Source organism: Pelodiscus sinensis, chromosome 18 (assembly GCF_052426305.1).
Source record: "Pelodiscus sinensis isolate ZL-2025 chromosome 18, ASM5242630v1, whole genome shotgun sequence".
NCBI lineage: Eukaryota > Metazoa > Chordata > Testudines > Trionychidae > Pelodiscus > Pelodiscus sinensis.
In genome coordinates this window covers 31982645-31998572 of record NC_143069.1, presented here as the reverse complement: position 1 = coordinate 31998572, position 15928 = coordinate 31982645, and the positions used below count along the sequence as shown (strand labels likewise).

Below are 15928 nucleotides of genomic sequence, written 5' to 3'. Positions count from 1 at the left end.
GGGCACCCCCAGGGCTGGGGAGGCAGGGGCTGTGGGTTGGGAGTTAGGGGCACCCCCAGGGCTGGGGAGGCAGGGGGTGCGGGTCAGGAGTTAGGGGCACCCCCAGGGCTGGGGAGGCAGGGGCTGTGGGTTGGGAGTTAGGGGCACCCCCAGGGCTGGGGAGGCAGGGGCTGTGGGTTGGGAGTTAGGGGCACCCCCAGGGCTGGAGAGGCAGGGGGTGCGGGTCGGGAGTTAGGGGCACCCCCAGGGCTGGGGAGGCAGGGGGTGCGGGTCGGGAGTTAGGGGCACCCCCAGGGCTGGGGAGGCAGGGGCTGCGGGTCGGGAGTTAGGGGCACCCCCAGGGCTGGGGAGGCAGGGGGTGCGGGTCGGGAGTTAGGGGCACCCCCAGGGCTGGGGAGGCAGGGGCTGTGGGTTGGGAGTTAGGGGCACCCCCAGGGCTGGGGAGGCAGGGGGTGCGGGTCAGGAGTTAGGGGCACCCCCAGGGCTGGGGAGGCAGGGGCTGTGGGTCGGGAGTTAGGGGCACCCCCAGGGCTGGGGAGGCAGGGGCTGTGGGTTGGGAGTTAGGGGCACCCCCAGGGCTGGAGAGGCAGGGGGTGCGGGTCGGGAGTTAGGGGCACCCCCAGGGCTGGGGAGGCAGGGGGTGCGGGTCGGGAGTTAGGGGCACCCCCAGGGCTGGGGAGGCAGGGGGTGCGGGTCGGGAGTTAGGGGCACCCCCAGGGCTGGGGAGGCAGGGGCTGCGGGTCGGGAGTTAGGGGCACCCCCAGGGCTGGGGAGGCAGGGGCTGCGGGTCGGGAGTTAGGGGCACCCCCAGGGCTGGGGAGGCAGGGGGTGCGGGTCGGGAGTTAGGGGCACCCCCAGGGCTGGGGAGGCAGGGGGTGCGGGTCGGGAGTTAGGGGCACCCCCAGGGCTGGGGAGGCAGGGGGTGCGGGTCGGGAGTTAGGGGCACCCCCAGGGCTGGGGAGGCAGGGGGTGCGGGTCGGGAGTTAGGGGCACCCCCAGGGCTGGGGAGGCAGGGGGTGCGGGTCGGGAGTTAGGGGCACCCCCAGGGCTGGAGAGGCAGGGGGTGCGGGTCGAGAGTTAGGGGCACCCCCAGGGCTGGGGAGGCAGGGGGTGCGGGTCGGGAGTTAGGGGCACCCCCAGGGCTGGGGAGGCAGGGGGTGCGGGTCGGGAGTTAGGGGCACCCCCAGGGCTGGGGAGGCAGGGGGTGCGGGTCAGGAGTTAGGGGCACCCTCAGGGCTGGGGAGGCAGGGGGTGCGGGTCGGGAGTTAGGGGCACCCCCAGGGCTGGTGAGGCAGGGGGTGCGGGTCGAGAGTTGGGGCACCCCCAGGGCTGGGCTGTGGGTCAGGAGTTAGGGGCACCCCCAGGGCTGGAGAGGCAGGGGGTTGACTGAGGCAGGGAACAGTTGGAATAGGGCTGGGAAGACCCGTCCTCTGCTCCTCCCCCTTTCAGCCCACTCCCCCCGCCTTCCAGGCCAGAACCTCCTTCCCTCCCTTAGGCCATGACGGCCCCAGTCGCCTGGGTCCCCTTCCATCCCTCCCCCCCCCGTGGCTCCCTGCTGGTCCTGGCCATCGTGGTCTCCATGTTCGGCCACCTGACGGGCTGGTTCCTTGTCTGAGGTCAGAGGTTCGCCTCCCCGCACACCCAGGAACGGCCCCCAGCCATGGAGCTGGCCTCTCCCCATGGTAGAATGAGAATCTGGTGGAAAAGACCCGGCTACCAACAGGATCTGCCGGGACAGCAGGCCAGCCCTTGGCAAGGGAAGAGGCCGATGGGCAGGTCAGGGTGTATCTGAGCAGATGTAGATCAGGTGCAGGGAGGAGTCAAGCAGACCTGGGTTTGCTCTGTGGGCCTTCTCCTAGGATCCCCCCGAAGGGAGCATCTTGTTCCTTGGCTGAACTGTGACCACAGGGGAGCTGGGAGTCAGGCTCAGAGGGGAAGTAAAGCCAACTATCACAAATATTGGGGTGGTGGGTAGCAATGTATATAAATCTGAAGGGAGGAGATGTAGAAAATTGATAAGGGAAGCAAAAGGCAGGAAGGCCACGTCGCTGGCCCACAGTGTTAAAGACAATTAAGGAGCTGTTTTAAACATAGATTAGGAGCACAAAGAGCTCTGCCATTGCTATGGGGACATTGTAGATGGAGAGGGTAGAAATTTCAGTGCTGCCACGAAGGGAGAATCTTTCCTTAAATATTTCTTGTGTCTGCGCGTGGAAAAAGTACACTGTCAGGGTGGTCAAATATTGGAATAAATTGCCAAGGGAGGTGGTGGAATCTCCCTCTCTGGAGATATTTAAGAACAGGTTAGATAGACATCTGTCAGGGATGGTGTAGACGGAGCTTGGTCCTGCCTTGAGGGCGGGGGGCTGGACTCGATGACTTCTTGAGGTCCCTTCCAGTCCTATTATTCTATGATTCTATGATTCTATGATGTTGCCTGAGCAGGTGATGATGGTGGGCAAGCTCTTGGTTCTTCTCTTGACTCAAGTGAAAGTAAAATAGCAGGTACAAAAGGAAATCACCAAGAGTTTGAAAAGAGCTGGCCGAGGCATCCGGAGCCCTCTTTGGGCTGAGAAAGCTAACCTTGGGCCAATGTTTTAAATGGGATTTGGGGATCTCCCAACTAATTGTGGACCTGTCGTCCTGACATCAAGCCCGGGGGGATAATGGGAGGGCAAATCCGTGCTTCAATTAATACAAATTAAAGGAAAGTGCCATGATTCCTCAGCATGGGAGTATGGGGACTCGCCCCCTCACACTGACCAGCTGGGCTCTTTTGCTGCGATGCCCCGTTTGGCTGAGGAAGGTCACGGGGCAGAGGCAATGAAGCTTGGGGAGGGACGCCAGCTGGGATCACTCGGCTGTTGGCTGGCAGCTGGGTTGAGTGGTTAGAGCCCATCGCCCTTCCCTTGGCCTGCTCCACCCCCCATGGCAGCCACAGAGCCCGGGTGCTATTGACGGGGGTGAGGGGGTTAGCCCTTGCATTCCTGCCCAGCTTCCCTGAGCCTCCCACGTGGTGTGTGTCAAAATCGTCCCCCGCTCTGCCTCTCCCAGGATCAGCCTCACCTGCCCCCCCCTTCTCCCCAGCGAATACGTCAGGGCTCATGCCTGGCCCAGCCCCTGCAGGGCTTCTTCCCTAGGGTGGGGAAGCCGCTGACCCAGAAAACCTGGTGAACTTTGTATCCTGGGGAGGGGGGGAGGAGCCAATTTCCCCCACGGCTGGGCTCCGCCCCCCAACCATCCAGGGTGGGTGCTCCCGAGGGACACGCCCCTCCCGAGGGGAATGCGCCCAGCTCTGGGGAAGGGAGACTTTGGGGCGGGGGTGTAAATCTTGGCGGGAATCGGGGTGTTCTGGCACCAGGGGTGCGCCTGTTCCTCCGGCCCCCGAGCAGGGGGGGGCCTGATGGTCGGGGGAAGGGCTGGGAGCCAGGACTCCCGGGCTGTCTCCCGGCGGGGGCTGGCGGATGGGTGTCGATTGGCGTGGGGAGGAGCAGCCTGCAGCTGCCTCTGGCCCGGCGCCAGCAGGCTCAGAGCCCAGCAGGGGGCGCTTTCCCCTGGCCCAGCTGCCCTTGTGCCCAGAGCAGCGCCCGGGGGGAGGGGGGCTTGGAGCTGCAGGGGGCGTCCGCTGCCTGGCTGGCTCCGGGATTTGGCTCCGGGACTCTGGGCTCCCCCCCGAAGAGACATGGAGGCAGCGAGGAGGCGCAGATCCGACTCCTGGCACCAGGCTCCCTCTGGCTCTCCCTGGTCCGCCCCCCCCTCCCCCTCCGCCCGGCAGGGACTCCCAGCGCCTCCCCATGCAGAGACAGGTTCCCCTCCCATCTGCCTGGGACGCAGCCGCCTGAGCCTGGAGCCGCCGGAGCCACCGGCATCCCCGGGCCGGCTCCCTCCTGCTGCCAGGTGCGGCGGGTGGGACGAGCTGAGCGAACACTGCACAGGGTGCGGAGGTTCGGGGGGGGGGGGGTGAAGACAGGGGAGGGGGCAGGGCTGGAGGGGAGACCCCAGGGGGCGGCCATGAGGGCCTGGAACAACGACCCGGTCCCAGGTGAGGCGGGGAGGGAAGAGAACCCAGGAGTCCGGGCGCTCTGCCCCGCGATAGACCCAGTGACTCTTCTCCTGCCCTCGGGCCGGGGCCTGTTTCGAGCTGGGCTCAGACCCGCTGCAGGGCACCTGACGGCCTGGCTGGGCGCCCCCGGACGCCTGGGTTCTCTCGGTGGCCCTGAGAGGGAAGTGGGGTTCTGCTCGGAGGGACGGGGGTTGGGGCTCGGCGCCCCTCCCCCGCCAGGGTCACCAGGAGCTCCCCGGATTGCTCTGGCGGCCATAAATGTTTGGTGTTTGCTTTTCCGTGGGTTGGATCTGGAGAAGAGGAGGAACTTCCCTGTTCTACACCCCATAGAGGGGTCCCACGCCCTAGTATAGCTCCGGCACTAAACCAGGGCTGGGCTGGCAGGCGCTGCGGGGCAGGAGTGAGGGGCACCGGCAGGGCGGGTGGGGGCAGGGGCTGTGGGTCTGGAGTGAGGGGCACCGGCAGGGCTGGGGGCCACAGGGCCGACAGAGGGAAAGCCAGATCGGTTGGGACCCTGGCAAGGGTTAGAATCGGGCCAGAAAGACCCCTCCTCTGATTCTCCCCCTTTCACCCCACTCCCGCCCCCCTTGCAGGCCAGAACCTCCTTCCCTCCCTTCGGCCATGACGGCCCCTGTCGCCTGGGTCCCCTTCTGGCCACCCCTGCGGCTCCCCGTCATCCTGCTGCTCCTGGCCATCCTGGCCTTCTCCACGTTCGGCCACCTGAAGGGCTGGTTCCCTGCCCAAGGTCGGAGGTTCCCCTCCCCGCACGCCCAGGAACAGCCCCCAGCCACGGAGCGGGGCATGTGGACTGTGAACTCCATGGGGCGCCTGGGGAACCAGATGGGGGAATACGCCACCCTCTACGCCCTGGCCAAGATGAACGGGCGCCAGGCCTACATCCCGCCGGAGATGCACCAGCAGCTGGCCCCGCTCTTCCGCATCACCCTGCCCGTGCTCTCCAGCGGCGTGGTCCAGAGCATCCCCTGGAGGGATTACGCACTCCACAACTGGATGTCGGAGGAGTACAGGCACATCGAGGGGAAATACGTCCGGCTCACGGGCTACCTATGGTCCTGGACCTTCTACCACCACCTCCGGCAGGAGATCCGCCAGGAATTCTCCTTCCACGACCACATCAGGGAGGAGGCCAACCGGTACCTGGCCGGGCTGCGTGGCCAGCGCCGGAACGTGACCTACGTGGGGGTCCACGTCCGGAGGGGGGACTACGTCCGGGTGATGCACCAGGTCCGGAAAGGGATGGTGGAAGACAAGGCCTACCTGGACAAGGCCATGGGCTACTTCCGGGCCAGGTACCAGGAGCCGGTCTTCGTGGTGACCAGCAACGGGATGGACTGGTGCCGGGAGAACATTGACGCCTCGCGGGGGGACGTGTATTTCTCGGGGGACGGGAAGGAGTCATCGCCGGGGAGGGATTTCGCTCTCTTGGCCCATTGCAACCACACGATCATGACCATCGGGACCTTCGGCATCTGGGCCGCCTACCTGGCTGGGGGGGAGACCATCTACTCGGTCAACTACATTCTTCCCGATTCCCCCTTCCTCCACTTCTACAAGTCCACAGCCGTCTTCCTGCCCGAGTGGATCGGGATCGACGCCAATCTCTCCCTACTGTTGAATGGGAAACAGGCAGAATTGAACTGACCTGCAGGCTACCAACAGGACCCTCTGAGATAGCGGCCCAGGCCCTGGCCAGGGAAGGGGGCATTGGACAAATCAGGGTGTATCTGAGCAGATGTTAGTGAGGTGCAAGAGGGATCAAGAGGACCTGGATTTGCTCTGCCGAACTTTTCCTAGGATCCCCCAAAAGGGACCATCTTGTTCCTTGGCTGAACTGTGACCAGAGGAGAACTGGGAGTCAGACTTATAGAAGACGTGAAGTCAAGTATAAAAAATATAGGTGTCCTGTGTTACAATGGGTATAAATCTGAAGCTAGGAGATGTAGAAAATTGATAAGGGAAGCAAAGGGAGATAAGGCTGTGGATAAATCCCTGTAATTATCACTCTCATATAACTTTGTATTAAGATCTTATCCTTTTAGATAAATATTTGTTAAGTGTTCTTATAGAATCTCTGTGACATTTCTCCTATAACTTCCTATTAAGAGAAACTTTCCTTTTTATATAGATAGATCTTGTAAGAGAAAATGTCTTTTGAGCTCTTCCCCTTTCCTTGATGGTCCTGTAGAAATGAATGAGGTGTGAATAGAGACTGAAAGGGGAGCACCTCCAGCAGCAGTTGCAAGGGTGGAGAAGGTCTGGGAGCCAGATCTAAACAATACCTGCAAAGTGAGCGCATGAAGAAGACTGGACATACAGAGGCCTTGGGAGTGAAGCAGCAAGTGCCTGCCCTTGGAAGAACTCTCTTTGAAGCAGCATTAAGAAAGCCGAGGTGATGACTAATTGGCTGCATGAGAGGGATAAATAGGAGGCATCTTGCAGAGGGACCCCGGGTTTTCGGCTTGTCCACATGGGAGCATCGATCTGGATCGACAGAAGCCCAGCTCCACCCCTCCCCCATCTAACTCACCTGGCCAGTGCAGTTAGGGGGAGCAACTTTTGGTAACAAGAAAATGGAGTGTGCTTGTGTGTGTGTGTGTGTGTGTGTGAGTGCATGCGTGTAATGTATCCTATGCATATGATAAATATTGATTGATCTATGTATGTTCAATACATGTGGCGTGTTGCCTTATCCCCCTGAAAAAGATCCCGGGTGCTTCTTTTAAGCACAACAAGGCCACGTCTCTGGTCCACATAGTGAAAGAGAATAAAAAGGCGTTTTCAATGAGAGTTAGCAGCAAAATGTGTCTGGCCCATGCTATTGGTCCATTTTTAGCTAGAAGTGATGGAATTTTTAATACCGCCAGGAAGGCAGAATCTTCCCAGAAACATTGGTAGTCTGTGTCAGGAAAAAAAATACGCAGGCGCTGTCGTCGTAGCAGATGATAATGAAAGCCCTCGCTTGTTTCCACGCGGGCCGCGGGGGCTAGTTAAATAGCAGCTACAGAAATGAGACATTTCAAAGGGTGGAAGAGTTTGAAAAGAGCTGGCCGAGGCATCCAGAGCCCTCTTTGGGCTGAGAAAGCTAACCTTGGGCCAATGTTTTAAATGGGATTTGAGGATCTCCCAACTAATTGTGGACCTGTTGTCCTGACATCAAGCCCGGGGGGATAATGGGAGGGCAAATCCGTGATTCAATTAATACAAATTAAAGGAAAGTGCCATGATTCCTCAGCATGGGAGTATGGGGACTCGCCCCCTCACACTGACCAGCTGGGCTCTTTTGCTGCGATGCCCCGTTTGGCTGAGGAAGGTCACGGGGCAGAGGCAATGATGCTTGGGGAGGGACGCCAGCTGGGATCACTCGGCTGTTGGCTGGCAGCTGGGTTGAGTGGTTAGAGCCCATCGCCCTTCCCTTGGCCTGCTCCACCCCCCATGGCAGCCACAGAGCCCGGGTGCTATTGACGGGGGCGGGGGGGTTGGCCCTTGCATTCCTGCCCAGCTTCCCCGAGCCTCCCACGTGGTGTGTGTCAAAATCGTCCCCCGCTCTGCCTCTCCCAGGATCAGCCTCACCTGCCCCCCCCTTCTCCCCAGCGAATATGTCAGGGCTCATACCTGGCCCAGCCCCTGCAGGGCTTCTTCCCTAGGGTGGGGAAGCCGCTGACCCAGAAAACCTGGTGAACTTTGTATCCTGGGGAGGGGGGGGAGGAGCCAATTTTCCCCACGGCTGGGCTCCGCCCCCCAACCATCCAGGGTGGGTGCTCCCGAGGGACACGCCCCTCCCGAGGGGAATGCGCCCAGCTCTGGGGAAGGGAGACTTTGGGGCGGGGGTGTAAATCTTGGCGGGAATCGGGGTGTTCTGGCACCAGGGGTGCGCCTGTTCCTCCGGCCCCCGAGCAGGGGGGGGCCTGATGGTCGGGGGAAGGGCTGGGAGCCAGGACTCCCGGGCTGTCTCCCGGCGGGGGCTGGCGGATGGGTGTCGATTGGCGTGGGGAGGAGCAGCCTGCAGCTGCCTCTGGCCCGGCGCCAGCAGGCTCAGAGCCCAGCAGGGGGCGCTTTCCCCTGGCCCGGCTGCCCTTGTGCCCAGAGCAGCGCCCGGGGAGAGGGGGGCTCGGAGCTGCAGGGGGCGTCCGCTGCCTGGCTGGCTCCGGGATTTGGCTCCGGGACCCTGGGCTCCCCCCCGAAGAGACATGGAGGCAGCGAGGAGGCGCAGATCCGACTCCTGGCACCAGGCTCCCTCTGGCTCTCCCTGGTCCGCCCCCCCCTCCCCCTCCGCCCGGCAGGGACTCCCAGCGCCTCCCCATGCGGAGACAGGTTCCCCTCCCATCTGCCTGGGACGCAGCCGCCTGAGCCTGGAGCCGCCGGAGCCACCGGCATCCCCGGGCCGGCTCCCTCCTGCTGCCAGGTGCGGCGGGTGGGACGAGCTGAGCGAACACTGCACAGGGTGCGGAGGTTCGGGGGGGGCGGGGGATGAAGACAGGGGAGGGGGCAGGGCTGGAGGGGAGAGAACCCAGGAGTCCGGGCGCTCTGCCCCGCGATCGACCCAGTGACCCTTCTGCTGCCCTCGGGCTGGACTGGACTGCAGGGCACCTGACGGCCTGGCTGGGCGCCCCCGGACTCCTGGGTTCTCTCGGTGGCCCTGGGAGGGACGTGGGGTTCTGCTCGGAGGGACGGGGGTTGGGACTCCCATAAATGTTTGGTGTTTGCTTTTCCACTGGTTGGATCCGGAGATAAGCAGGAACTTGCTTCCCTGCCCTCCGTCCCATGGAGGGGTCCCACGCCCTAGTATAGCTCCGGCACTAAACCAGGGCTGGGCTGGCAGGGGCTGTGGGGCGGGGGTGAGGGGCACCGGCAGGGCGGGTGGGGGCAGGCGCTGTGGGGCGGGGGTGAGGGGCACCGGCAGGGCGGGTGGGGGCAGGCGCTGTGGGGCGGGGGTGAGGGGCACCGGCAGGGCGGGTGGGGGCAGGCGCTGTGGGGCGGGGGTGAGGGGCACCGGCAGGGGCAGGGCGGGTGGGGGCAGGGGCTGTGGGGCGGGAGTGAGGGGCACCGGCAGGGGCTGTGGGGCGGGAGTGAGGGGCACCGGCAGGGCGGGTTGGGGCAGGCGCTGTGGGGCGGGAGTGAGGGGCACCGGGGGCGGGTGGGAGCAGGCGCTGTGGGGCGGGAGTGAGGGGCACCGGCAGGGTGGGTGGGGGCAGGGGCTGTGGGGCGGGAGTGAGGGGCACCGGCAGGGTGGGTGGGGGCAGGCGCTGTGGGGCGGGAGTGAGGGGCACCGGCAGGGCGGGTGGGGGCAGGTGCTGTGGGGCGGGAGTGAGGGGCACCGGCAGGGTGGGTGGGGGCAGGGGCTGTGGGGCGGGAGTGAGGGGCACCGGCAGGGCTGGCGGGGGGGGGGGGGTACAGAGGTAGAGGCAGAGGAAAGAGCTGCTCAGCTGGAATCGGGCCGGGAAGACCCCTCCTTTGATTCTCCCCCTTTCACCCGATTCCTTCCCCCCTTGCAGGCCAGAACCTCCTCCTCTTGACTCAGCCATGACGGCCCCTGTCGCCTGGGTCCCCTTCCGGTCCCCCCCGCATCTCCCCGTCATCCTACTGCTCCTGGCCATCCTGGCCTTCTCCACGTTTGGCCACCTGAAGGGCTGGTTCCCTGCCCAAGGTCAGAGGTTCCCCTCCCCGCACGCCCAGGAACAGCCCCCAGCCACGGAGCGGGGCATGTGGACTGTGAACTCCATGGGGCGCCTGGGGAACCAGATGGGGGAATACGCCACCCTCTACGCCCTGGCCAAGGTGAACGGGCGCCAGGCCTACATCCCGCCGGAGATGCACCAGCAGCTGGCCCCGCTCTTCCGCATCACCCTGCCCGTGATCTCCCGGGACGTGCTCCAGCGCATCCCCTGGAGGGATTACGCACTCCACAATTGGATGTTGGAGGAGTACAGGCACATCGAGGGGAAATACGTCCGGTTCACGGGCTACCCGTGGTCCTGGACCTTCTACCACCACCTCCGGCAGGAGATCAGCCAGGAATTCTCCTTCCACGACCACGTCAGGGAGGAGGCCAACCAGTACCTGGCCGGGCTGCGTGGCCAGCGCCAGAACGTGACCTACGTCGGCGTCCACGTCCGGAGGGGGGACTACGTCCGGGTGATGCCCCAGGTCCGGAAAGGGGTGGTGGCGGACAAGGCCTACCTGGACAAGGCCATGGGCTACTTCCGGGCCAGGTACCAGGAGCCAGTCTTCGTGGTGACCAGCAACGGGATGGACTGGTGCCGGGAGAACATTGACGCCTCGGGGGGGGACGTGTATTTCTCGGGGGACGGGAAGGAGTCGTCGCCGGGGAGGGATTTCGCTCTCTTGGCCCATTGCAACCACACGATCATGACCATCGGGACTTTCGGCCTGTTTGCCGACTACCTGGCTGGGGGGGAGACCATCTACTTGGCAAACTACATGCTCCCCGATTCCCCCTACCAGCGGTTCCTCAAGCCGGAAGCCGCCTTCCTGCCCGAGTGGATCGGGATCGATGCCGACCTCTCCCCGCTGCTGAATGGAAAACAAAGGCAGAAAAGGTCTGTCCCACAGTCTACGGAAAGGACCAGTCAGGATAGCGGGCCTGCACCTGGGCACTGAAGGGGGCCTTGGCGTGGTCAGGGTGGTTCACAGCAGATATTGGTCAGGTCCAGAGTGAGGTCAGGGCAACCTGACTCCCTTCTGCCAAATTTTTCTTAGGTTTCCCCAGAAGGGGGCATCTTGTTACTATTTTGAAATAGTTAGTGCAGGGAAGCTGGGTGTAAGGATCAGAGGGGAAGTGAAGCCAGCTGTAAATGGAACAGGGAATATGGAAGATATATTATAGTTACGTCAGAAATGGGGGATTGTAGAAAATTGATAAGGGAAGCAAAGGGACACAGCGTAATATCTGTGATCAGCAGAGTTAAAGCACATGGAGCAGGGTTTTTTTTAAAATGCACGTTAGGAACAGAGAGAATGAGGACGATGATACTGGGGCGTGGCCGATGGAATTTTCAGTCCTGCAAAGGAGGCGGAATCATTCGGTTCCTATGTCTGCTCTGCGGCTGGACAAATAAATGGCCACTGGGTTCAGCTAGCACAACGTGAGTTGAATGCCAGCCAATTGTGGCCCGGATCCCACCCCACGCCAGCCAGCTGTGGCCCAGATCCCACCCCATGCCAGCCAATTGTGGCCCGGATCCCACCCCATGCCAGCCAGCTGTGGCCCAGATCCCACCCCACGCCAGCCAATCGTGGCCCGGATCCCACCCCACGCCAGCCAATCGTGGCCCGAATCCCACCCCACGCCAGCCAATCGTGGCCCGAATCCCACCCCACGCCAGCCAATCGTGGCCCCTAAGGCCGGCAACCCCGTTGTGGGGAGGAGGGTGGGCGTGGCCATGCAAATGCGATCCGCTCCTGGCGTGCTCTGCCCCCACTCGCCCCTAGGGGGCCGTGGCCAGGTGTCCCTGCGTTTGGAGCCGATCGGGGGGGGGGGGGGGGGGGGGGGGGGGAAGTTACAGACTCACAGTGGAAATCGGGTGTTCAGGGCGACTCGTTCTCCAGTTTCGCCCGTGGAATGTCTTACAGGCCCTGTCCTATCACGGCCACCCCGCTTTGGGGAGCTTGGGGGGGGGGGGGCGCTACGACAGCACCTGTGAGAAATGTAAGTGGGGGGGGAGTGCAGGGGTCAGGGCAGTGGGGGGGCTGTGCATGAGTTAGGGCAGGGGGCTGCAGGAGGCAGGGTTGGGTATAGGAGGGGCTCCACCTGGGGGGGTACAATGAGGAACTCAGAGTGACAGGGGGCGGTCACAGACGCTCCCTTTGGGGTCTTCCCGGGGTGCTGGGAAAGCCACTGACGGGCTCTGTGTTGCTCCTCACTACCCCGTCCTGCTGGGCCAGGTCGCCTGGCCTCCCCCAGCCAAGGCCGAGATCTGAGACCCCCCCCCCCCCGAGCAGCAGACGCTTTTCAGGTCTGAGGACAATGCAGTTTCGGGCCCAGCACCCAGGGCTGCCAGATGGTTTCACAAAAAATCCCGAACCCCTCCCCCCAAAAGAACAGGCCGGGACAAAATTCTGTTGAGCAAAAAAGGAAAAAAAACAATTCCCCAGGCCTCTCCCTCCTCCCCAGAGCTGCCCCGCACGTCCCCCGGGGCCTCCCGTCGAGCCGGGCCTCGGGAACACCAGAAAACGCCGCACATTTCAGATGGCCGATATTTGCTGAATTTTCATACCGGACGGAAGGCGCAAATACTAGGCTGTCCGGTTCAATGCCGGACCCCCGGCAACCCTGCCAGCCCCCAGGAACCCAGTCCCCTAGCGGCACCAGGACCCCGAAGGAATTCCTTGGGGAAGCCCCTCTAGCCAGGACAGGAGGGTGTCACTCTGATTGCTCCCCCGGGTATTTCCCTGGGGCTTGCTAGTGCAGACAAGTGCTTTTATTCAGTACACGCAGTAGGGTTTAAACCAGGGCTACTCCACTTTGGAAGCCGCGGGGGCCACACGGATGCTCCCAGCACGTACCGAGCGCCGCAGCTCGAGTGTGGTCGCATAGACTGAGGCAAACGGGGTGACGTTTAATAAGGACGAATGCCAAGTGCTCCACTTAGGAAGGAACAATCCGTTTCACACACAGAATGGGAAGCGACTGTCTAGGGAGGAGTCCGGCAGAAAGGGATCTAGGGATCGGAGTGGACCACAAGCTACATATGAGTCAACAGTGCGATGCTGTTGCCAAAAAAGCCAACGTGATTCTGGGACAAAAGACAGAACTATGTAGCACTTTCAAGACTAACGAAGTTTATTACGAGAGCTCATCACCTAAGAAACCATCTTGTTAGTCTTGAAAGTGCTACATAGTCCTGTGGTTTTTGTTTCAGCGACACCAGACTAACACGGCGACATCTCTATCATGAGTCTGGGAGGCATGAACAGGTGTGTTGTGAGCCAGACACGAGGAGTCGTTCTGCCGCTCTGCTCTGCACCAATTAGGCCTCAGTTGGAGGATTGTGTCCAGTTCTGGGCGCCGCATTTCAAGAAAGATGAGGGGAAACTGGAGAGGAGCCAGAGAAGAGCAACTAGAATGCGCAAAGCTCTGGAGAACATGAGCTATGAAGGAAGAGTGTAAGAATCGGGCTTGTTTAGTTTGGAAAAGAGAAGATTGAGACGGGAGATGTGTGACGGCGCGTCGGGGTTCCCCCGCCTCCTGCACCCCCGTAATGGCACGAACAGACTCCACCAGCCAGTAGACTAGAGGGAGTTTATTGCTTCTCCAGGATACAGCACAGCACAGATGTGATCTGGTTACAGGGCCAGGCCTAGGATGCCTCAGCCCCCCTTGAGACGGGGGAGTCTGGGCCCCTAAATCCCAGCCCCCTTGCTTAGGTTGCTTCCTCCATGATACCAGCCAGAAACTAAAACTCTCTCCCAGCCCTGCCCCCCAGCCAGGTGCGGGTCTCCTCCTCCTCCCTTTGTCTCTCTCCCTGGGAGGCGACCTGTCGGACAGGTTGGGAGCCCCTTGCCTAGTGACTCATCCGCTGTCCTGTTGGGCTGTGCTACAAACAGCCGCCAGTGGGGGTCACCCACTGCCCAAGCCCAGCAACCAGCAAGGCCCCCCCATAGCACACTGGGTTATAGACACGCCCCCACTACCGCACAGACAGGAGAGCGGTTTTCAGGTATCTAGAAGGGTGTCACAAGGAGGAGGGAGGAAAATTGTTCTGCTTCGCCTCTGAGGACAGGACAAGCAGCAAGGGGCTTAAACTGCAGCAAGGGGGGTTGAGGTTGGACATTAGGAAAAAGTTCCTAACTTTCAGGGTGGTTAAACACTGGGATAAATTGCCCAGGGGGGTTGTGGCCTCTTGCTCCTTCCTCTGGCCTACTGAGCCGTACTTTGGCGTCCCGGTTTTCCCTCTCGGAGAGCGGGGGTGGGGGAATCGGTAGTGACCTGGGGCCACCCACTACTCCGGGTTCATAAAGCGGGGGGGGGGGGGGGTTGTGCCATTCAGAACGGGGGGGGGGGGCTAAGGGCTGGGTGCAGGGTTCAGGTCAGGTGGTTCAAGGCAGGAGGCAGGGGGGCTCAGGACAGAGAAGATAGGGGTGGGTGGGGTTCAGGGCAGGGCGCTGGGGGCACAGTGCAGAGAAGATGTGGGGGTGGGGGGCTCAGGGCAGGGGCTCAGGGCAGAGGAGATGTGGGGGGTGTGGGGCCCAGGGCAGGGGGCTCAGGGGCGAGGAGATGTGGGGGGTGCAGGGCCCAGGGCAGGGGGCCCAGGGCAGAGGAGATGTGGGGGTGCGGGGCCCAGGGCAGGGGGCTCAGGGGAGAGGAGATGTGGGGGGTTCAGGGCAGGGGGCTAAGGGGAGAGGAGATGTGGGGGGTGTGGGGCCCAGGGCAGGGGGCTCAGGGGAGAGGAGATGTGGGGGGTGTGGGGCCCAGGGCAGGGGGCTCAGGGCAGAGGAGATGTGGGGGGTGTGGGGCCTAGGGCAGGGGGCTCAGGGGAGAGGAGATGTGGGGGGTGTGGGGCCCAGGGCAGGGGGCTCAGGGGCGAGGAGATGTGGGGGGTGTGGGGCCCAGGGCAGGGGGCTCAGGGGAGAGGAGATGTGGGGGGTGTGGGGCCCAGGACAGGGGGCTCAGGGGCGAGGAGATGTGGGGGGTGTGGGGCTCAGGGCAGGGGGCTCAGGGGCGAGGAGATGTGGGGGGTGTGGGGCCCAGGACAGGGGGCTCAGGGGCGAGGAGATGTGGGGGGTGTGGGGCCTAGGGCAGGGGGCTCAGGGGCGAGGAGATGTGGGGGTGCGGGGCCCAGGGCAGGGGGCTCAGGGGAGAGGAGATGTGGGGGGTGTGGGGCCTAGGGCAGGAGGCTCAGGGGAGAGGAGATGTGGGGGGTGTGGGGCCTAGGGCAGGAGGCTCAGGGGAGAGGAGATGTGGGGGGTGTGGGGCCCAGGGCAGGGGGCTCAGGGGCGAGGAGATGTGGGGGGTGTGGGGCTCAGGGCAGGGGGCTCAGGGGCGAGGAGATGTGGGGGGTGTGGGGCCCAGGGCAGGGGGCTCAGGGGCGAGGAGATGTGGGGGGTGTGGGGCCCAGGGCAGGGGGCTCAGGGGCGAGGAGATGTGGGGGGTGTGGGGCTCAGGGCAGGGGGCTCAGGGGCGAGGAGATGTAGGGGGTGTGGGGCCCAGGGCAGGGGGCTCAGGGGCGAGGAGATGTGGGGGGTGTGGGGCTCAGGGCAGGGGGCTCAGGGGCGAGGAGATGTGGCAGTGCGGGGGGCTGGGGGTATAGGAGTGATTTGGGGGGCAAGGGCACCATGTTGTGGGGGGGGGCTGCAGCTGCCTTTACCCAATCACTGGGTGTTTTGTGCCTGTTCGCTGTGACTAGGGAGCGGGGGCGAAGTGCAGAACCTGCCCCTCCCCTGGGCAGCCGGGGGGGGCGAGAGGGACGTGGGGGGCTGCCCGCCTTCCCCCCCCCCAGCCCCAGTGACGTGCGATACACACACAGCACCCGGGGAAGGGCAGCGTCCGCCCCCCCCGACCAGCCCCTCCAACCTGCCGCCCCTCCCCCAGCCGGCCGGCCTCGTGCCGGAGCGCGGCACCTGGGCGCACCTGCTTGCTTCCGCCTCGGAGACCCGCCCGCTGATCAGGGCAGACGCAAACCCCACGTCGTCAGGAGCCCTGGAGCTTCAGAGGGGAAGTGGCCCCGGGCAGGAGAGGGCTGAGCCGGGCCCTTCACTGCTGAACGCACTACAAAGGCAATTCCCTCGCGCTGCGTTTTCACATCTCCACCCCTGGCTCGCTCGGCCGCCTTTGCGCAAGGGCCCTCGCGCTCCGGCTGCCCGTAGAGACCCCCCCGCCTCCGCGAA

The 15928-nt window shown here is 63.4% G+C and overlaps 2 protein-coding genes across 3 annotated transcripts; both read left to right on the top strand.

Annotated features, from left to right (window-relative positions):
• Positions 1-3325: 3325 nt before the first annotated feature.
• LOC149523375 (galactoside alpha-(1,2)-fucosyltransferase 2-like) lies at positions 3326-6866 on the top strand. Of its 2 annotated transcripts, XM_089770086.1 has the most exons (2): positions 3326-3897; positions 4657-6866. In XM_089770086.1, exons 1-2 carry the CDS (start codon positions 3404-3406, stop codon positions 5723-5725), a joined length of 1563 nt encoding a protein of 520 aa, XP_089626212.1. In that variant the 5' UTR covers positions 3326-3403; the 3' UTR covers positions 5726-6866. The 2 variants fall into 2 exon arrangements, with proteins under 2 accessions (XP_089626212.1, XP_089626213.1); XM_089770087.1 differs by lacking the exon at positions 3326-3897 and having other exon boundaries at positions 3977-6866.
• Positions 6867-7912: 1046 nt separating this feature from the next.
• LOC102460609 (galactoside alpha-(1,2)-fucosyltransferase 2-like) lies at positions 7913-11172 on the top strand. The gene is made up of 2 exons (XM_089769822.1): positions 7913-8486; positions 9577-11172. Exons 1-2 carry the CDS (start codon positions 7993-7995, stop codon positions 10700-10702), a joined length of 1620 nt encoding a protein of 539 aa, XP_089625948.1. The 5' UTR covers positions 7913-7992; the 3' UTR covers positions 10703-11172.
• The last annotated feature ends 4756 nt before the right edge of the window (positions 11173-15928 follow it).

What these genes read in the sequence shown, in the direction of transcription:
- LOC149523375 (XM_089770086.1), top strand. Translation starts at nt 3,404, where the DNA reads ATGGTCGGGGGAAGGGCTGGGAGCCAGGACTCCCGGGCTGTCTCCCGG. An exon ending in CGGCTCCCTCCTGCTGCCAG is followed by an intron (nt 3,898 to 4,656) that starts GTGCGGCGGGTG and finishes CCCCCCTTGCAG; the next exon opens with GCCAGAACCTCCTTCCCTCC.
- LOC102460609 (XM_089769822.1), top strand. Translation starts at nt 7,993, where the DNA reads ATGGTCGGGGGAAGGGCTGGGAGCCAGGACTCCCGGGCTGTCTCCCGG. An exon ending in CGGCTCCCTCCTGCTGCCAG is followed by an intron (nt 8,487 to 9,576) that starts GTGCGGCGGGTG and finishes CCCCCCTTGCAG; the next exon opens with GCCAGAACCTCCTCCTCTTG.